Raw genomic sequence first — 23,194 nt, forward strand, 5'->3', positions numbered from 1 at the left:
ATGCAGCGCCTAGCCTGTTAGCAAGCGCCGCGCCGCGCCCAAATATCGCGCATCGCATAAACTGCATGCACACGTCACATGCTGCATGCTCAAGTAGATTTTTGTTTGATCTCTAAGTCTAACTCTATCTGTTTTGGTCTTGTCTCTTGAGGCTACTTCGAGTTCTATCAATATCACCTCCAAAAATTGAAAGAAATGGCTGTTAACGGAAACGATGCTGTTCAAAAGATGAGGGATACTTTGTTGAAAAGAGGACCTTCTACAATCAAGTCGTTGGGAAGGTAAGACTAAGAATCGACTCCCCCAATCCGCTAACCCAGAGAGCTCCGGCCCGCGTAGCGGGCCGGAGCCCAGACGCTCAGTGTGCAAACGGGCATTCAGGTGAGAGTACCGTGAAGTTTGGTCAAAATCATTTTGATAATAAATAATTAAAACAGAAATTAAGCACTTACCACGATTGTATGGATGATAGTCTAACGAGTGGCAGTTTCCTGACATCGAGGCACAGACTGGAACCTCAAAAAACGACCAGTTCTGTCGCGGTGGCTCTCCTTCTTTCAAAATTCATAGCAAAATGGCCGTTCGAGAGGGTGTAGGGCGCATGCGCGAATTTGACAAAGTCTATATGCGCTAGTGCTATACTAGCCTCGGTCTCGATCGGCCATTTTGTGTTGAATTCTGAAAGAGGAGAGCTACCGCGACAGAACTGATCGTTTTTTGAGGTTCCAGTCTGTGCCTCGATGTCAGGAAACTGCCACTCGTTAGACTATCATCCATACAATCGTGGTAAGTGCTTAATTTCTGTTTTAATTATTTATTATCAAAATGATTTTGACCAAACTTCACGGTACTCTCACCTGAATGCCCGTTTGCACACTGAGCGTCTGGGCTCCGGCCCGCTACGCGGGCCGGAGCTCTCTGGGTTACCAATCCGCCAGAATCAACATTTTTGTCCCACAACGTCCGGGCACATGTACCGGTATAATTAACAGTAGGCCTAACAAGTTCTTCTTTGGGTTAACCCATGCCAGGGGCCGATTGCACGAAAGGGTCTTTCCAAGGACCGTCTTTCGTGTCGCCCATCTTTTATGATACGCCATGTGAAACGCATTTCAAATAAATTATCTGCAAATATATTTTATTTGTCCGTTAAAATAAACAAAATATTTGTTTATAAAATGATGTGATATCTCATGAAATTGTATAAAATTTGATTTAAAAGCAAGCTTACGAATTTTATTTGCTTATCATAAATTTCAGACACACCCCGCTTATAGCGCATCATAAAAGATGGGCGACACGAAAGACGGTCCTTGGAAAGACCCTTTCGTGCAATCGGCCCCAGGGAGCTCCGGCCCGCGCGCCGAAGCGTGCCGTAGCCCAGGAGTCGACCGTGCAAAACGAGGGAGACACTAGCCAGGCGGCTTCTTGAGATTGAGAGTAAAAATCATTTACTAACGCAGGCTTACTCTCAATGAAGCCAGGCCCAGGGAGTCCTTCCTATTCACGTACACGAAGGACCCCAAAACCTGAAACTTTTACCCCCGAGATTTCCACTTTCCTTCTAAAACTAAACTTAAACTTAAAGCACTCACACTATTGCGAGGTTACTGGTTAGTATATTATATACCACTCACACTATTGCGAGGCCGAGGTTAGTATATAATTTCTATACGAACCTCGCACAACCATCGTGTTTACTAGTGGATTTTAAAGTTTCGTTAACATCGCTTCATAACCAGTACTCAGTAGAGGCGCGCGGCGCTGGTCAGAAAATTGGGATCGTCCCAGTTTACAGGGACTGTCTCAGTTTATAAGGATTTTTTCACACAAGAAATCTAGGAAAGTTCATTCACCTATTGAGTGCCGACACCAATCAAGAGTGCTAGTCAATGTAAACATATCGGGTTTCATAACAAGATAATTGGGAGACGGCAAGTCATAATAAATAAACTGTGAACTGGAGGGAATTGAGGTCACTGAATCTATTTTTAGCACTCTCAGTTCCCCTAATTGCTGTCTTTGTCCCGTAGCCGTAGGGAGAAGTGAAGAAAAAATGTCCCCATAAACGAGGACAGTCTCAATTTATCAAGACATAAATAATTTGTCTTGGTTTATAAGGATATCCTTGTTTTCTGGGACAATCCCAAATTTTGGACTAGCGCCTCTACTGATAACGTGAATGATGTGAGCCGAAACCCATTCCGCTGCTCACCAGTATTGTGTTCATACACACACATTTCATTCTTCATCAAGCCATCCTCTCATTCTGTCATTCTATCATGTTATTCATCTACACCCTCATGCTTCATTATCTCAACTGCTGTTATACCTCCGTTCATAGGATCACCTCCATCCCTGTCTCCATCCTCCAGACTTGTTATGTAAACATTGACCATACCCTATTAACCACATCATGAACAGCCCCTTGTTCTCTCCATCTGGTTCATACTTCCTTATCAATATCATCCTACCCCACAGAGAATATAATGTTATGTACAGTGTATAATATATATAGTAGACTAGTGGAAATAAAGTCAGTCTTGATTGTAACTCCAAAGATACCAGTCATGCTCAGTTATTTATCGAGTCCAAGTGTGTATCTAAGTTAGACTACACATATACAAAAACCAGGGCTTTAAATTATGGTATAAAGGAGGCTTGGGACGAATACCCTTTTTGCCATTCGATTGTTCGCCAGAGTAAACAATCGATTAGTTCGATTAATCGAGATTCCTGGAATATCAGAAATCACACACACAAAAGTTGACCTATTTCCATGACCTACCGGTAGCTGCGCTAACTGGTATGATGGGATCATGGGAGTGGAACTTGGAATAAATGCATTGTATGTACATACAAGGAACATGTACGGTACTTGCTCTGTTTTGTCATTTATCCCGCCCTCACTGCACACAATGAACGAATAGCAAAGGAGATTGAGAACTGTGCGTGACCGCTATATGGTGCATGGATGTGTTGTATGTATTAGCTATGCTTGCACTTGCTCTGGTATGTCATAAATCCCGCCCATGAGTGCACACAATGGACGAATAACAAGGAGTTTGAGAACTATGTGCGTGACCTCTAGAATGCATGGATGTGTTGTATGTATGTATTGCGTATGTTAGTACTTGTGCTGATATGAACATACATGTAGGTCCCGCCCATGAGCCCATTCCAAGAACGAATAGCAAAGGAGATTGAGAACTGTGAATGGACGTGTTGTATGTATTGCGCTGATGCGAACGTAGATCCCGCCCACAAGCCCATTCAAAGAACGAATAGCGAAGGAGTTTGAGAACTATGTGCGTGACCTCTAGAATGCATGGATGTGTTGTATGTATGTATTGCGTATGTTAGTACTTGTGCTGATATGAACATACATGTAGGTCCCGCCCATGAGCCCATTCCAAGAACGAATAGCAAAGGAGATTGAGAACTGTGAATGGACGTGTTGTATGTATTGCGCTGATGCGAACGTAGATCCCGCCCACAAGCCCATTCAAAGAACGAATAGCAAAGGAGATTGAGAACTGCGCGTGACTGGGAATGGATGTGTTGTATGTCTTACGTATGTTAGTACTTGCGCTGATGAGAATGTAGATTCCGCCCATGAGCCCAACTCAAAGAACGAATAGCAAAGGAGATTGAGAACTGCGCGTGACTAATTTTGCGGGGGCCTATTTCGTGGGCGGTTCTAGTTGGTTTAATAGGCTCTGCCTCAAAACTACCTCGTACAGTGACAATGCTTTCGCGCACGTGGTAAGTCACTGATATTGTTTGAGTGGGCGGGTATAAGATAATATAGCAAGTTCGATACTGAGGTGTGGCTTCTCAGGACTGATTCAGAGGATTCGCGTACAAGTTAACTATTATGACAATATGGGCGTATTTGTTAGCGCTTTTGGAATGATTATTGGGCGTGGCTGTAATCACATACAATGTATAATGAGCAAACTGAGCTCACCCGACTCAGTGCGTCCAGCACAGCGCCTATAGAGACATACGTGCACATCAGCCCAACACATCTGAATTGTGCGCGGTCGCCGCGGCTTAGTTGTCATTGTGTGTCATGAAAGAGATACGATCTTTGGAATTCGTTAATTTTAGCATAATTTTCATTTGATATCTTGCACTTTGTTTTCAAAAATCTAAGTTTACAGTCATGTACTTTTGATAATCGAATGTTTCAAATCAGTAATCATCATCTGGCGAACATTCGATTAGTGTAAAAAGTAACACTCGAGTGCCGATTGTTGGCAAACTGATCGAATGCTTCGATGGATCGAATTTTACTCCCAGGCCTAGTATAAAGCGTTCCATTTTCAATTTTTAACATATTTTTTTAATTTAAAAGGACACAAAAAAGAGCGAAATCGCTTACCTCCGCCTGGAAAGTGGCTTCGCACGTCTCTTCCACGGAAATAAAAAGGAGGTCGTTGGTGGCGCTAGTACAGTTCACAACCTTAATTCAGCTGTGGTTTTTTAAAAACTAGATTCATGATTAATTGTATGCGCAATTCCAATAATTATTTGATAAAATAGAGACCCCAATAAATGCAATAACTTAAAAAACATACTTTTTTATTATTTTTGCTGACGATAATACTGCAGAAACATCTCTGTGCTAGGGGCCACGGGGCCAGGGCAGTCCAACTGGCAATTAACAAAGTTCGTTCTCTCCCCAGATCTGAAGTTCTCAAACCAAAAAGTGACAAGGAGACCACCGACAGAATACTGCTTGTGACCACCTTCCATCCCAATCTACCCCCTCTCCGCAAAATCCTGTTTGATAACCACCACATTTTACACACTTCTGATCGTCTCCAACAGGCCGTTCCCGATACTCCCCTTCTAGCATACCGACGCCCACCGAATCTCAGGGACCTCATTGTTCGTGCTGAAGTGCCCTCCCTCACTAACCATTCTTCTCCCATACAGCATGGCACCTTCAAATGCACCAGCAACAGGTGCATCATATGTGAAATACACCTTCACGAGGGCGATACTTTCACCGGCAACTCTACCAGCCTGTCTCACCAAATCAAGGGCAACATCACATGCACTACCACTAATGTTGTATATCTCATCACTTGCAGAGTTTGTAGGGTACAATACATAGGGGAAACCAAGACCACACTCAAGAAACGATTCTACGGGCACAGATCCACCGTCAACACAGCAAAGCTGGACACTCCAGTTGGCCGCCATTTTAACCTCCCCAACCACTCCATCACTGACATGATGCTACAGGGCATCGAATCTTTAGGTACCCGTCCTGACTCAGTCCGTACTAGCAGGGAGAAGCTCTGGATGAGACGACTTCGCACCACCCAACCTCATGGCCTGAACATCCAAGAGGGGAACGACTGATTTTTCTTTCCTATCCACTTTCAATTTATATATACATATAATTTTTCCCCTCAGCTCTTTTGAATAGTTACATTATAGTTTCTTACTCTACTTTCCTCCCATATCTCATACAAGCTCAGCTCCAATTTTTCCTTCCTTATTCAGGCGATATAATAATTATTATATATATATATTTATATTTGTTTTTTCTCCACTCACCTCTTTTAGATTTACCACATTTGCTTATTTACATGTATACTATGGTTTCTTCATAATACACCCCCTCTCTTCTATATTTGCTTTTACCTTTTTAGGCAATTTGCTTCCTCTTTTTCACATATACAGATTTTTTTTCTTTCCTACTATATAGTCTTATGTTTTTTCCCGTCACACCTAGCGGATTACCATATCAGTTACACCATATGTGTATATATTTATATATTTTTTCATATACTTTTCTTTTTTGGATATATTTATATACATATCACTTATAGATACATATTTACACTTACCTTCTTCTCTTAGTTTGTTTAATGCTTTATCATATATACTTATATGTCTTTTGCACATTATCAGTTGTTCCCCATTCTTTTTCTTCTTTTTTCCCCCCACTCTTATGCACCAGTTTATTAAGCCTTTCTTTGTAACCTGTTTGACCCACCTCTCACTAATTCTCTAGTTATTCATCCCTCTATCACTGTTTTGTTCCAGATCCTGTTTGATGTTGCCTGCCTCATTATCTTAATCCCTCTTGGCCTTACTTACACTAACTTCCCTTTGTGTCTGCCTACTCCTTTTCTTTCATCCCCTTCACTAACCTGATTGGTCTTCTCTACTCACTAATGCCCCTTTTGTCTCCTTGTTTCTAGTGTTGCTGTAGCTTGTTTGTGGTCTATATTATGGTTGTTCCACTTTATATGTTTGTCATTTTGCCTCCGACGAAGATTCTGCTAGGATCGAAAGCTTAGGCCCCTTTTTGACTTGATAATACTTTTTGGAAAATATTCAAAACGATGACAAATTAAACAAAAAATATAGAAAATTCTATGTACCTTGAACAAAGCCCCGCAAGTGCTACTGTTCGTTTGTCAATTAACGTTCCACCAAAGTCTTTACAGTAAAAAGATTGAACACTTTGCCGATTTTGCGTAACGCTTTGCATCGATTTACGTGTAAGATAATTTTTGTCTAGTCTTTCCCTTGTAGTGTCTTTGATATGAAGATAAATCGCGCGCCCTCTTTCGCTCATTAGACGAAAAAATTTGAGAGCTAGAAAGGTGACTTTCGTATTTTATCAACGAGAAGAAAAATCAACGCTTAAATGACGCATTTTGAGGGATATTCATCAAATTATGAGGAATTGACTTCACATGGTTTGGTAAGTTTCGTAGGAGGACTTCAGTCTGTAAGTCCTCGTATTCATTTTTCGGAAAATAACGTTATTTGTTGAATGCGCCGTGCCTTCAATTATTCTGTAGTCGGCGGCAGAGATGTAGCCATGGGTGTCTAAAAGATCTAACTGTTAGCTCTAAATCATGTACATGGGATAAACAAGAATTCATCAAAAAAATGAGAAAAATATTGTGAAAAGACGGAAGAGACTTGCCCGATGTTTACGCCGCCATCTTGTTTCCTATTGTACTTCCCCAACGTTACGGACACGAGCGTCGCGTAAGAGTTGGGTGAAGTTAGCAACCACTTATTGTTCCTTTTTAGTGTGTGTATCACCAGAATGAATTGAATGCGTCCGAACTCCAGTCCAAACAAAACAAAGCTGCGTGAGCTCGAGAGACCAGTTCCGGCAGTGCTCGACTTGAATTGGTAGAGTCCACTGTATAATGGGGAACAGGGAACTGTTGATAAACCACCGTGAGAGTTCTGAGTGACTCATGGGTTGCGACTCTTCGCTAAAACCGCGAAAGTTAAGTTCAGATATTCCACAATCCCGCTGAAAACAAAAGATGCATGGAATTCAATGTATGGCAAGTTCCCCCAAGACAGTTTGCGCAGTCCCCCTTGTCTGCGCACATGTGTATCTGCAGGATTCTAATAAAAGAAGGTACGCAACGTACACAGACTTTACACATGCAATACATTCAAAATGGTGGAAAATTAATGAATTTTTGGCATTTCTTGTGATGGCCTCAAAGTGCAGCCTTTTTCATCAAAATCGTGTGCAAAGTGAATGGGTGCGCAGACATGGGGCACCATTTTTTAAACACAATCTGAAAATACTGCCCAAGGTTTTTTTCCAAGAAAATTATACAGATTTCAACTGTGTAGCCAGGATTTAATTTTGGAGGGGGCAGTAAGTGCACGCAAAGCGTGCCAACACTTACAGAGCGCGCGAAGCGCGCTCCCTAGGGGGGGGAGGGTGCAGGGTTTTTTTGTTATCTCATCAAATTCAAATCAAAAGAAGGCGTCTCCAGTACCCTTATCAACTCGAATATTGACTTGCTGTGATTTGAAAAAAAATTGTTTTCGATAGAAATTATTAGCGCCCCCACAAATGGGAAAAGAATGAAGAATTTAAAGCTTAAAAACGTTTTTAAAAAATTGAGAACAGAAATTATACAATTATGCCTACCTTGGTCACATCAGAATTTGATTGTAAAAAGTTTATCCACATTAAATTTCTTTAACTACTCAAGTCGCAAAACAGAGTAAAAGATGGGTATATGCCGGAAGGAAATGGTCTATATTCCTTCCTGCGAATGGCGTTGAAGCTCTGAATTTTAGAAATTTTTCTGAAACTCTTACCAAACCTGTTCTAATTTTAATATTTCTTAGATTATATATAACTTGATTAAGAAGAAAAACAAGCTCAAAATGTGAAAGGGATGATGCAAGCAAGAAGAAGGTCTTTTCCTTTTCAATGCTCGCGAAGCACGGAATCCTCTGTTATTTATTTTGGAAGGAAAAAATTGTTTAATTTTGCTCATATTAAGTGCTTCCTTTTATTTGATTAAGAAACTTCAGTGATATTCAAAATTTCAAACCATTGGCGCAAAAGAAGACAGGAGATGGATGTTCAGCAAGTTAGAATAAAGTTTGATATCGTACATAATTTTGCATACAGCACATTGGCATGCGGCTGTGTGTAAAACATGTGGGAAATGAGAAAGGGCGTTATGGGAGAGGGCATAAGGGCGGCACATGTGGATAATTCCACCTTTTCTCTCTCAGAAACCTATAATACATGTATATATTCATCTCTAATAGTGCTGTTGTCAGTTCAAAATCCTTCACAGCTCCCTGTCTCTCTTTGTAATTAAGCGCATCACTATACGCTTAGTTGCGCGATGCCAACAACTGTATTGGGGATACGCCCTACCTGCCATATGGCCTTCCTATTGGCTAGAAGGGCTCCAACTGCGAACTAACGATGATTTTGACTGGTTTGCTTCTGAAAAGATGGGGGGGAAATTTGAGAGATATGACAGGGAAAAGACAATGTTCAGAATACCGATTTGTGACAATCATAGCGGTGTCACATCTTGGAGAGAAATGACAAAATTTATGACAAAAGTTATGACAGTGTTCCAGAACACCACCCCAGAAATCATCTTGGAAAATAGCAAAACTTCCCGGAATTTCCTGGATTCTGGGAAGAGTGGAAGCACTGTACATTGAAGCTAGCCTGCCTGTGTAAAAATATTGTTCATTTTAACTGAGTAGAATTTGTGGAGTGCCTTTTTGGCCTTGTAAAAGTTTGATCAGTTTCTTTTGGAAGTATAGATCTAATACTTTATTCGGTATTAATATTAATCCAACCCAAATTTAAAGTTGTTTTTAGAATCAGTCAAGTGGAAAGGTGAAAGTTTGAGCAATATTGGACAAACAATAAGAATTTTTAAAATGTAAAAATTGATAATCACTATACATGTAGGTCAACCTATAGAGACTTCAAATTGGCAGAATCAGTGATATCATAGTGATGAAGGCAAATCCACATTATTAATTTTTTTATTTTTTTTTTTTACTTCAAATTATATTTTGCTTATTAGGTGTTATATATTTTGATTACTGCCCCATAGGAATTGGTACTTTAATAGGAGGAAACCACAAATCCCTGATGATTAATTACATTAAAATGGCCATGGGAAAATGGTCACTACCAATATATTCATCCAGACACAGTAGCCAATTTGAAATTTACAGTCTTTTAAATAGGGGTCTCAATTTTAAAACATGTAACTTTCTTACTGCTTGTCAGATTTCGTTAAACTTTTGCCATTTTGTTTTGATACTTATTTTTCTCTGAGGTCTCCCGCACGAAATTCATGACCAAGCATGGATCCTACATGTAGTAGGATCCATGGACCAAGGTTGGATTTCCCTTTAAGCGTACAATGCATTTTATTTTTCGTATTCCAGGTCTTTCCGAATCATGGATGATGATGGCAACAAATCAATTTCCCGAGAGGAATTCAAGAAGGGTTTTACTGATTATAATTGTGGGTTGTCAGATGAAGAGTACGAAGCAGTCTTTCAACTGTGTGACAAGGATTCGAGTGGCGCTCTTAGCTTCGATGAATTTCTCATACATCTGAAAGTGAGTATTTTTTGTGCCAACATTCTGTGAAAGGCATATTAAAGGAGAATGAAGCCCTACATGTAGGAACAAGTTAGATTACAGTGTGAAAACAAAGGGTGATTTCAAGTCTGGTGTTGGCCTTGGTGTTGAAATTTGGATTGCTTCCCTTAGCTCCAAAACTTATTCTGATTTTGTAAAACTGATCCAGATCACATTATTGACATCTCAACAACTAGTGAGTGACTTTTCGGGACCATGTCTTCATGTTATGTTCGGTGTTATAATCGTTTAAAAATTGATCTAACACCACCACCAAAAGTTCAACACTGAACTTGAAATCACACAAAGATCAACAAAACGGATCAATGAAAGTTTGAGAAAAATTGAACATGTACAGAAAGTTTAAGCATTTAAATGTTGAGATCACTAAAAATGATCTGGACATCCTCCCTATTGGCAATGCGACCGAGATGTGTGATGTCATACGTGTATGTACTTTTACAGGTGTATATATGTACATTTACTCCCCGTTACTTTTCTACTTAATTTCATTGTCACTTTTGTCAAGTCTATCCATAGAGAAGGTGTTTTAGTCTCGCCTTCATAGCAGAGCGAGACTGTAGGCGCTGCTTTTCTGACGGCGGCAGCATCAACATGAAATCTTAACCAAGGTTAAGTTATTGAAATGTCATCATAAATTAGAAAGTATGTGGACCTAGTTCATGGAACTTGGACACAAGGTTAATCAATTATTACTGAACATCCTGCTTGAGTTTCAGGTCACATAACCAAGGTCAAAGGTCATGTAGGGTCAATGGACTTAGACCATGATGGGGGAATCAACATCAAAATCTTAACCAAGGTTAAGTTTTTGAAATTTCATTTGTCATAACTTTAGAAGTTAAAAGTTTATGGATCTAGTTCATGAAACCTGGACATAAGGGTAATGGTGTATCACTGAACCTCCTGCCTGAGTTTTTGGTCACATGGCCAAGGTCAAAGGTCATAAGGGTCAACAAAATTTGGTCATGTTGGGGATAATCGTTGAATTGCCACTATAACTTTGAAAGTTTATCCATCTAGTCCATAAAAATTGGTAGTAAGAGCAATCAAGTATCAGTAAACATTCTGTGCAAGTTTCAGGTCACATGACCGAGGTCTAAGGTCATGTAGGGTCAACAAACTTTGGCCATGTTGGGAATGTATGTTGAATTGCTATCATAACCTTGACAGTCTATGGATCTACATTGTAATGTAGTTCATAAAACTTAGACTAAGTGTCATCAAGTATCATTGAACATCCTACGTGAGTTTCAGGTCACATGACCAAGGTCAAAAGTCATTTAAGGTTAATGAACTCTGGCATGTTGGGGTATTGTTGAATTGCCATCATAACTATAGGGCAATTCCATGAAACAATCAACCTTTTTGTACGTCCGACCCCATTTTTCTCAAGTTTTACTTCACTTCATAAACTGACCAAGTCATGGTCATTTGAGAGCATTACAGACTGTCAAAAAACAAGAAATCAGAGACAGAAAATTTCAAGAAGATCCCACATACATGGGGTCGGAGGTACATATTTTATGGAATTGCCCTATAATAAGTTTATAGATCTAGTTCATGAAGCAAGGACTAAAATGGAGATCAACTATCACTTATTGTTTTGCATGAGTCTTAGGTCACATTCATGATCAAGGTCTAAGATCATTTAGGTATAGTGTTTTATTATCATATCAATGGTGTTTTGGGGGAATAATTATTTAATAGCCGTTTTCAAAGTCAGCATTGCTGCTACATGTACATTTATATTGAATCGCATAATGCAGGCGAGACTGCCAGAGGCGTTCCACTTGGTTTTTTTCTTGGGAGGACTTATAATTTAGAGGTTTCATCAAATATATCATAGACAAAGAGTTTGTTGTTGGGTCATTCCATGCCAATTCTCGCTACCCCAAATAGGAACAAAAATCTCATAATGCGCGAGACGAGATAATTTTCACTCCGTCGGGTCGTCATCACCACTTCCGGTTTAGAGTCATGCTCGCGCGAGGTTCGCGATACTGAGATTTCCACCTCGCTGAAATCGATGCCAATCAGCGTAATATGTACAGAATATAATACTTTTTATTACATTTGGTCAGTTTTGATTCCATTTGAATTATAAATAAAAAAAAAATATATATTTCACGTGAGTATAATTTTTATTCATGTTTTTATTTGGTTATAAAAAAATCAAACAAATAATGAATATCTTAAAATTTTGCATTTAGCGACCGGCCTGACATCACGATCGTATTCAACTAGACACTAAATATATTCAGCATTCATTTCGTTCAATTTTTCGTCGACCACAAAATGGATAAAAATCAGTTTCGGAACTTAAAAAAATCTTAACTGACAGATGAATACCGTGCAATGGAAAGCGTCAGGCAGAATTAGTGACTTTAGCAGAAAAGGCTGTAAAACTGTTAGTGAAAGAGAGGGTTGTGATCACGAACTTTCCGAGCGAAAGCTACGTTGTGTTGTTGTGCATGACGGCACTGTTGATCTAAATGGCAAAACAGTGCGTTGGACTTCCGAACAGGAAGTTGTAATACCGAAAAAGTTATCCCATAATGCAATGCACGTTACAGGGATTTTCCCGGATCTCGGCGAAATCGCTATTTGGGGTAGCGAGAATTCACCCAGTGAATATGCCATTTTGCACCCGACCCTCTCGGAATTCGTTGTAAATTGGTACAAATAAAACTCACCATGGCCCACGCACAAAACAAAAAAAAATAGTCCAATTGGTCCGTCGGTTCTTGCGCTACGGCCCGCCCTTTTCTCCTTTTTTTGACAAAAATGGGCGTGACCTTCAATTTTCAATGGCCACTGCGTCGTAACGTGTTGACCAATTTTCATGAAATTGGTACCATTTATTAGGAAATTCAGAGAGGAATCCAAAACATGCATCAAATAATGTATTGGAGCAATTTATAAGGTCGTGACCTTTGACCTTTACTTTGACCTTGAGTTTGACCCCCGGACAAATAATTTTTTAATTTGATTTTCGTGTATGTTAATTATTTGTATGATATTGACAAAATATGTTAAAACCAATGATGATATTTTATTTCTTCACCTTTTAAAACTCTTCCAAAGATACCATGACATTTCACTCTAGTCCTACATACTGATATTCATGTTAGTAAAGTGTTTACCAGTTACATGATTTCTTCCAATCTTAAGTTACAGTATGCAAACACATGAAAAGAAATTAAGCTCATCAGTTCATAAATGAAACATTAAACATTTATGCTCATGAATAGGTATCTGTTTAGGCAGTTTGATGTTCAGCAATATATATACATCATATTTATATTCTTGTTAGTAAATAGGCATATACTCAACAATTTGATGATAAAAGTAAACACTTTACTAACAAGAATATATATATATATATATATATATATGATATATATTGTTAAATCTGGCATACCCCTTTCAATATTAAAGCAAATTGTAAAATGATTATCATCATTATAAATATTTGAATATTAAAGGAAACCAAAACCCAAGAAGAGAAGCAATCTTTTTGGAAAGAGTAAAATGAGAGGAACAATTTAAAACAAGTTTCGTCAAAATCGGTTGTGAAATAAGCTAGTTATGGACGTTTAAAAGGTATTGTTGTACTTTCTATGGGGATCCTCCTATTGGCAAACATGCTTCAAACTGGCTGATTTTGTGGACAACTCTCCATTTGTTTTGTACACAATTTTTTCAGATTTTCCCCTTTATCTTTCAAATTGCATATTGCCTCATTCTGAACATAATATATGTCATGGGAAAATTTAATTCACACCACATGTCAAGGTTAGGAAGAAATGATGTGAAATATATAAAATAAAGGGGAAAATCTGAAAATTTGTGTACAAAACAAATGGAGGGTTGTCCACAAAATCAACCATTTTGAAGCATGTTTGCCAATTTGAGGATCCCCATAGAAAGTACAACAAGACTTTTTAAACATCCGTAACTTGCCTATTTCATAACCGATTTTGATGAAACTTGTTTTAAATTGTTCCTCTTGTTTTATTCTCTCCAATAAGATTGCTTCTCTTCTTGGGTTTTGGTTTCCTTTAAAGCCTGTCTACAACTTTGGTTAAGTGTCAGTAATGTGAAATATACTTGAGCATCATCGAACATTACAAAATTACAAATGTGCAGTACTCACTGATTGCATTTTTTAACCCATTTAAATCTCGTGCCCTCTCTTAACAATGTTTCTATTTCTATTCAAAATAGCTATTTGATCACTCTTTTCACATAATTTGATATTATAAAGCTATTGACAGAGCTCATATTCTGAAATTTTCAGCAGATTCCATGCTTGAGAATGTCTTTGATATAATCAAGACTAAACTATGTAGATATTTTCATTTGAATTATAGAATTCATCCAACGAAACACATTTTTAGTTTATATCCTCCACAACTAAGTACTTTTGGGTTGGATTTACCAATTTAACCAAAGATAGGCTTTAACTTTAAAGGTCTTCGTGTTCAAGTCAACTTTCATAATTTTTTATTTGCAGCCACCCATGAATCAAGGTCGGATAGATATTGTCGAAAAAGCATTCGCGAAAGCTGACAAGACTGGTGACGGGGTTATAACAGTGGCCGATATGAAGGGTGTATACAATGTTAAGCAGAATCCCAAGTATGCCAACGGAGAGTGGACTGAGAAACAATGCTTTGAAGAATTTCTGAAAACGTTTGAAGAGGAAAACAATCCAGATGGAAAGGTATGTGTACATGGTCGATCATTAATACCACCGGGGGGGGGGGGGGGGGGGACACATTGTACATTCTGTGGGACAGGGTCATCTTGTCTCCACCTATCTATGGATCAAAAGTCTTAAAAACTCCCTGCAGACTGTATGCTCATATTCCATTGACTTTGTACACACTGTAAACAAAATCACTGAGCTTTGGTAACCATGTCACAATACAGCCCCCCCCCCCCAAATAAAATGAATAAATAAATAAATAAAAAAGATTCTTAAGAGTCTAACATACAGCTAAATTATTTCTAAAAGTAAAATATCATTCTAAATTGAAATTTCATTGGTCTACATCTAGCTTCAGCGGTTTTGATTCTATACACGATTATGTCACAGTGATGCTTTTCAACCCGTTCCAAGTGTGCAGCTACAGTAGCTCTGCTTTAAGTTTTGCATTCGCATATATATCCATCCTCTCTGATCATCCAAAATCTGACCTAGGAATACCATGATCTAAAACCAGGCTACATAAAATAACATACCTTCAACATGTTCAGAAGAGCAAGACTGTTAATGTAGTGCGTGACAGTCGATTCCAAGTTAAGCTATTAATGGGAAATGCACACTGCCATGTCTGTTTCATGGCTTATTCAATATTTCACTTACATAGTGTAGAAGTATTTCAACAACTTGCATTCTTGTTTCCCTATTTTGCTTGTTAGTATGTTTAAACTGACGTCAAGTTAATTTACCTAGAATTTTTTGAAAGTCCATTCCACTTTGAATTTTCTTAACCTTAACCTTGATTAATTTTGATTTTGATTTTCTTTGCTTATTCTAAAATTTACTGTTTGTTGGGGTAGAACTTTTAATGCATGATGATTTTGTACAACACTCCCTTATATTTAAAATAGGGAAGAAATCTTTCACCGTAGGTGGTTTGTGCATTTGTGTGTCTTTCTGATGCTGCTAAGGGATACATGTACATGTAGATCGGCATGTAACACATAAGCTAGATACTTGTATATAGACTAACACTCTTTTTAGTATCCTTCATCTTCAGCCTTTCAGAATAGATGCTTTTTGTTACCATAGCAACCCATCACCTGTCCCTATCGTAATTATTACTGATTTCATCAATTAGGCTTGGATGCTTTCGAGCACTATTCAATTGAAAGCTGCTGCTTTTCAAGGATATACATGTAGTGAGCATATTACAGTGTATCAATACTGTACTGTTTATTTTCTCTATTTCAGCTAGAGTATGCTTCATCTTCAAATTTTATCCTATTAGCCTAATCATTACATACTCTAAATTGGCAATGCGATGAAAACAACAAATCACTGTGAAAAAAAAAAGCTAATTGTTATGGACTGTTACTTTTCAGCACTCGGGGCTACTCCGGGCTGAAATATAGAATAAATATAATAAAAATCACTGAGCAAATTGCTGAAAGTATTATCAACATCTGATGAAAAATGAACAAATTATTGAATTTTAATGATTAATTTATAGCAAAAACAGTAAATACACATATGTAGGCCGAAGTCCTCCTGATTACAGTGCTTCTCAGCCAATCAAAATCAAGGAAAGTTGTCTGATCCGACAACTTGTTGGACAAAAACGTTGATAAAATGCTCCCCTGATCTCTGTAACACAATTGTTTGTAATCAATCAATAAATACCAATGACCAATCAAGATCATTGTTGCATGCGCGCTCTGTTGAAAATAGTGACTGGGAACCAATCAGTGTGGTTCTTTCATATTTGCAATTCATCGCTAACCCTGTACAGAGCCCAGATCTTTCATCTAAAATGGGATTGTACATGTACATACATGTAATAATAATAATAATAATAGTACATTTCTTAAAAACGCATAACACCTACAGGTCTCTATGCGCGAGCGACTAAATCAAACATTCTGAACGAGGTGGGTTTTTAATTGAACTTTGAATTTCTCAAGCTGGGTAATATTTCTTAATGTCAGTGGTAGAGAATTCCATAGTGCTGGTGCAGCTTTCTGGAAAGCCCGATCCCCATATGATTTGGTCTTGACAGTAATTTCAGAGAGAAGATTTTTGTGTGTACAGTGTATCTATAATACATATAGGCTTTTAACCACTTACCGTAGTTGAACAACATGCAAGACCTCACAAATTATGCTGTTAAAAGCTATTAGCGTTTACCCAGACAGCTTTTACTGTGACTTTAGTATTATGTAGAGGTAACCAACCGTCAATTAGCAAATGAAAGGCCATTTACATATTTCAGTTGAGAGATATTGATTTGAAAACGACAAGTGTAAAATTATCCACATTGAATTTGCATACATGTATATATTAAACACAAGTGTTCATTTTTGGCGGATTTTATACTGTACTGTGATGAAAATACCTTGCTAGTAAAGGTTTTATGGAAATCCTTTTCTTTATATCCCAAATATTAAATAATATACATGTTTCTGATGAACATACATACTGTACTCTTTTCCCTCCAAAATATTTTGTTTCATAACAGCAAGTTTTGTAAGTGCTAGTCTTTGCGTGGAGACACACTTGTTGATCAAAGTTTCAATCAGGGTCTGTGCCTGCAGACTGGGTACAGATAGCCAGTGATTGTCCCTGAGCTATTGTTATAAGCTACTGAAATTATTGCACCTGATTGGCTGAGAGCAAATGAATCGGTGAAAAGTACTGACAATGAATTAAACTTGTCATGAAATGCTACCAAGCTGTGCTATATTGATTGGAGGTCATGTTTGGATGGTTTTTATTTAATGGGGCTGATGGTTCGTTCATAGAAACCGGCGGCTGTATCTATCCTTGCATCAATAAACAGTGCTCTGTACATGTACATGTACACACAGTACAGGGAATTTATGGTTATACTTTTACATAAAGAGTACCTCAATTTTCGGGTGGGTCTATTAGTGTTGACCTCCCATGTAGTCTGAAAGCACAGATTCAAGTTTGACTCTTATACCATGTCTAGGGAGGAGACTATTGTAGATGTTTTTATGAGAGATGTGAAATAAATGAAACCGAAACTGAAAACTGATACCAAAATACTGTGTGTGTACATTAAGGGGGGGGGGGGATGACGAGTGGATACCATGCGTGACCATGGGGTCTCGAAAAGCACCCTAAACAAGTATTATCCATATTCTGAAAATGTACCCCTTAACAAGTATTGGCGTGTGAAACAAGTATGTGAAACAAAATGATACCCTTGGCAAGTATTCCCTGAATTGAACCCAAGTACAGCGATATTTTAATTGTTACGTCATGGACGTCGGTCGTCGGTTTTACCTTTACCTACATCATTGGGTTTAGTACGGCCCCACCACCCACACCTCGTGCATATCGTACTCTAAACACGTAGTGGTGACTGTTGGGGCAAAAAGTGCATCCTTTATAAAACATTTTAGTTTATTTATACCCTCTCAAATTTGACCCTAAACACGTAGCTTTCCTAGCAAATAGATACCCTTTTTTCATTATTTTAGTGTTTTAGACACCCTTATTAAGTTACGTACGTAACGTGCCCTATCTTGAAAATGACATGTCCTTTTTACATGTTTTTTTGGTCGTGCATGGTATCCACTCGTCAATGTCAGTGCCCCCCCCCCCCCCCCCCCCGGGTACATTAGAAGCAGCCAAAGTGCATAAGAATCTAGTCTCACTATTTCAGACTCTGCATAAAGCGCTATGTGGAAACCAAAAAGGTCTGTGGATGTAGACTACTGTAGTACTGTGGACCCAGGTTGTCATACATGTAGGTGCTGCCCTGTGTCCATCATTAAATCACAAAACATGAATAATTGATTGAATTATGGCTCCCAATCAGATAATTTGCAAGGACTGGATATACTCTATCTAGCACTGCATTCTATTGTGGTAGGGTGTACAATGTTTACTCTTGATTCTTAATTTCAAACATGAACAGTTCAGAAAATAATTTGAAAACACAGACTGAAGCATTCTTTGAAGAAAAAAAAATCACCTATGTCTATGTGAGCATGTAGGTAAATATTTGAGTCATAAAACAACAAGTCCACCCCAACAAAAAGTTGAAAAAATCAAACAAGTGTACGGCAATGTTGAAAATTCCATTTAATCAGATGTAAAATGATAAAAGTAATGACATTTTTTGTAGACTGTTTTTTATGCGTGTAAATGCGATTTACTTGCATCGGTTCGCGGTGCGGAGGATACCTCATGGGCAATTTATTTGAAAGCAAGATATTATGTAAGCATGCCCTACATAGCAGGATGCAGAAATTGCATAGGCCAGGGGTGGTATTCTGAAAACGTTCTTATCTTTGTTCTTATCTATTATCTTATCTCATTGAGATAAGAAGACGCTAAAATCATTGCAAATCGGTATTCTGAAAATCTTCTTAACGCGTTCTTATCTTTGTAAGGACTGCCTCCTTCTTATCTTCAACACGCCCATTTTTAGGATATTACCAATCAAAATGCGCTTTATATTGGCAGTTTAACCAATAGAAGCGTTCCTTCTGTCAAGAGAATATCATGGGCGCTGTGCGTACACTGTTTCTGGCGCATTGCGCGAAATAGGCATTTTATACGCAATGACTGATAATTATTTCGAGACACGTGCACAAAATAAAGAAAGAAAAAATGTAAAAAAAGCAGGTACGAATAAACAATAAAATATGAAGAAAGACAGTAAGTAGACAGAAAGGTGTCAGAATGAAGCAGAAATAAAAAAAAAAAGATGAAAGGAACAAAGCAGAAAATAATGAAAAAAATAAAGAGTAAACGAAAGTAAGCAATCAAAAAGGACTTAAGAAAAAAAAAAAATAAATAAGGAAAAAAAAATAGAACGATTATCAATGATAAAGTGAGGAAGAAAAAAGAAAGAAAGAAAAGAAAGAAACTTAAAGGAAAAAAGTAAAAGGACAAAATAAAAAAGATTAAAAGAGGATAAAATGAAGTAATGAAGAAGTGAAAAAGAAAAGTTTGAAAAAAAAGACAGTGTGAAAGAAAGAGAAAACGAAAGAATAAAAAAATGTAAAAAGTGAAGGAAGAGAGGAAAAGGAAAATGAAACAAAGAAATAAAGATGAGAGAGAAAAAATTAAAGGAAAATTAAAGCAAAAATAAAGATTACAGAAAGATAAAAAGAAAGAAAGGTAAATTCAAATAAAGAAAAGGAACGAAAAGGGAAAATAAAAAGTCAAGAAAAGTGAAGAATGAATAAAAAAAGAAAACGAAAAAACATTAATGGAAAGAATAAAGAAAAAAAAAATGTTTAATTGATAGAAGAAAGACACAGAGAGGAAAGTAAAGAAAGAGAGTAAATAAAGAATGAACGAAAAAGAATAAGACACAAGAGTGTCAGGAAGCAGAAATTGAAAAAAAAAATAAAAGAAAGAACAAACGAATGAACGAACGAAAAAAGAAAAAAAAGAACCCAAAAATAAAAAGGAAAAGAAAAAAGAAAAAAGAAAAAAATAATATTAAGGGAAGGAAGAAAGAAAGAAAAAGGGGAAAGCACATATAAAGACGAAAGAATGAAAGAAAAAAATAAGGAAGAAATAAAAAGATTACAAAAATGTGACGGAAGAAAGAAAAATGAAAAGAAAAGGAAAGGAAGAGAGAAAGGGGAAAGAATAAAAGCAGAAATAAAGACTTATTTTAAGAAAAGAAAGAAAGGGATAAAATCAAAAGGGAAAATAAAAAAGGAAGAACGATGAAGAATAAATGAAACAAAGCGAAAGAAAAGTAAAGAAATTAAAAGATTCAAAAGAATAAAACAAAAAATATAAAAGAAGAATGAACTTAAAGAAGGGAAGAAAGACAGACACATAGAAAGGAAGAAAGACAGACAGATAGAAAGGAAGAAAAAGAGAAAATAAAGAAAGAAAGAAAGAAAGAAAAAAGGGATAGAAAAAAGAGACGGGAAATGAAGGGTGAATGAAAGAAAGGGTGGGAGAAATACTTGTGGGTACTTGTTACTACTAGTGGCCATCGATTTTAAGCAAGAAAGAATGCGGACATCGTGAGATGTGATAACCCTCTAGCTATCTTAAATATTATCATAAATATCGTGAAAGATAAGAAAGAGAAAAGATAAGAACGTTTTCAGAATACCACTTATCTTCATTTTGTTCTTATCTTTTTAGCGCGCTTTTGTATTATATGCGCGAGTAATACATTTACGCGCTCAGCATAGGATGTTTAGCAAGATAAGAAAAAGATAAGAACAAAAGATAAGAAAAAGATAAGAACGTTTTCAGAATACCAATTTGAGATCGTGACGTAGATAAGAACAAAATTAAGATAAGAACGTTTTCAGAATACCGCCCCAGGTGACTAAATAGCACACAATGAACACTCTGTGAAGGTATTTGTTGAATTTCTGCTATGAATGCATTTAATAGCAAAGTGGTACTAGTGGTGGTAAAGTATCACTGTTATTGTACGTTCTTCTTTATAATGAATTGTTGTTTTCATCAATTGCAGCATTGTTAATAATGAGTAATTTTCTCTTCCTCTTCAACCCACTTTAGGTGACTATGGAAGAATTCCTCAATTACTACAGTGGTATCAGTGCAAGCATTGATAATGATGCCTACTTTAACTTGATGATGAGAAATTCATGGAAAATTTAGAGCTTCAGGTCAAATGTCAGCCAGCATCTTACTTATCAAGGTGAGTGCAGAGGTTAAAGGGATGGTCCAGGCTGGAAATATTTATATCTCAATAGAGTAAAATTCACAGAGCAAAATGCTGAAAATTTGATCAAAATCGGTAACAAATAACAAAGTTAGTGAATTTTAAAGATTTGCATTATTCCGGTGAAACATTTCAAGGCATGTCTTTATGAATATTCATTCGATGGGCTGATGATGTCGTATCCCCACTTGTTCTTTTGTATTTTATTATAGGAAATTAGGTTTATTCAAAAAAATTTTACCAAGAACTTACACAATTGGATTGACAACTGATTAAGTGCATCATGTTTTCATCCAGTAGTATCTTATCAAGTAGCCATAAATTAAACTATAGAATTCATTGTTGTTATTATGCAATTGCTTGAACAGTAAACATCCGCACTGTGATGTACGGGACATTTGTCCATGTGTAAAACGAATGGAGAAAATGAAATTTCATCAAAATTTATAATTAACTGGATGTAAACCAAAGTAAGTAAGTTTTACATAGATTATTATGATTGATATTATATTTCTATGATGAAACAAAATATAACAACCACTTAGTGACCTTATAATTATTATGAAAGATTTCATAAATAATATAAAAAGAACAAGTATGCGAATATGCACCTTTGTAATTTATTACAAATCATAACTTTTTATCATCCTTTTACCAATATTCAACCACTGATGTAATATCATTTATCTCAATTAGCGGTAACTATATTTTTGCTTCTAATTGAAAAATAACCCAATTAGAAATACACACATAAATCCTATGTATAAAGTGTGGTGTGTCCCATACATCACACATTTGTCCCGTACGTCACAAAGCTTAATTAGCTGATATAATCAAACATGAAATCAATTCAGTAAATTCACTTCCAATTTTTGATATATAGAAATATAAATTAGAACTTTGCAGAGTGTGAAGAAAATTGTTCAGCATAATTAATTTTCAAAATCAAATGTTTTCATTAACCTAGCACTACATGTCCCCATCAAAATATTTGCAAATATGTAATTTGCATTATCTGCAGATCAAAAAATATGATGTCCCATACGTCACGCCAATTAATGATTTCTTGAAATCAGGGCCTTGCCATTCATTAACTTTACATTTTATAATATGTTGAAAATTTAGGCAAAGATTTATTTTTAGCTTCAAGGGGGACAATAGCTTGGAATTGCCCTTTAACAAACAATAAATTTTCAAGAAAGCGAAGTTGGCTCAGTCGGTTATTAAGCTTCTGCCTGTCGAACCAAAGATCATGGGTTCAAGTCCACCCCAGGCAGATGACTGAAGCCCGGGGGGGGGGGGGGCACTTCCATTCACGAGTGGATACCATGCACGACCATGAGATCTCAAAAAGCACCCTAAACTCGTATTTTCCATATTCTGAAAATGCACCCCTTAACAAGTATTGGCGTGTGAAACCCTACCCTTAACAAGTATTGGAAACAAAACGATACTATTGGCAAGTATTCCCTGAATTGAACCCCTAAACAAGTACAGCGATATTTCAATGTTATGTCACGGGCGTCGGTCGTCAGTTTTACCTTTACCTACAGTCCTACATCATTGGGTTTAGTACAGCCCAACTCGCGCAAATCATACTCTAAACACGTAGTGTTGACTTCTGGGGCAAAAGTACATCCTTTATAAAAACATTTTAGTCTTGATTTTTATACCCTCGCAAATTTGACCCTAAACACGTAACTTTCCTAGCGAAATAGATACCCTTTTTTTCATTATTTCGGTGTTTTTTACACCCTTATTACGTTACGTACGTAATGTGCCCTATCTTGAAAAAGACATCCTTTTAAGGTGTTTTTGGGGTCGCGCA

At 37.1% G+C, this 23,194-nt stretch overlaps 1 protein-coding gene across 1 annotated transcript in view; it reads left to right on the top strand.

The window, feature by feature from the left end:
* LOC129271314 (calcyphosin-like protein) overlaps window positions 1-23,194 on the top strand; it is a 28,158-nt gene continuing 4,964 nt past the window's right edge. The window contains exons 1-4 of the mRNA XM_064106462.1: window positions 1-281; window positions 9,733-9,910; window positions 14,472-14,681; window positions 21,201-21,342. Coding sequence (XP_063962532.1) covers window positions 196-281; window positions 9,733-9,910; window positions 14,472-14,681; window positions 21,201-21,302 — 576 coding nt within the window. The 5' untranslated portion in view covers window positions 1-195 and the 3' untranslated portion in view covers window positions 21,303-21,342. The remainder of the gene's footprint in view (window positions 282-9,732; window positions 9,911-14,471; window positions 14,682-21,200; window positions 21,343-23,194) is intronic.

This window comes from Lytechinus pictus, chromosome 11 (genome assembly GCF_037042905.1).
Source record: "Lytechinus pictus isolate F3 Inbred chromosome 11, Lp3.0, whole genome shotgun sequence".
NCBI lineage: Eukaryota > Metazoa > Echinodermata > Echinoidea > Temnopleuroida > Toxopneustidae > Lytechinus > Lytechinus pictus.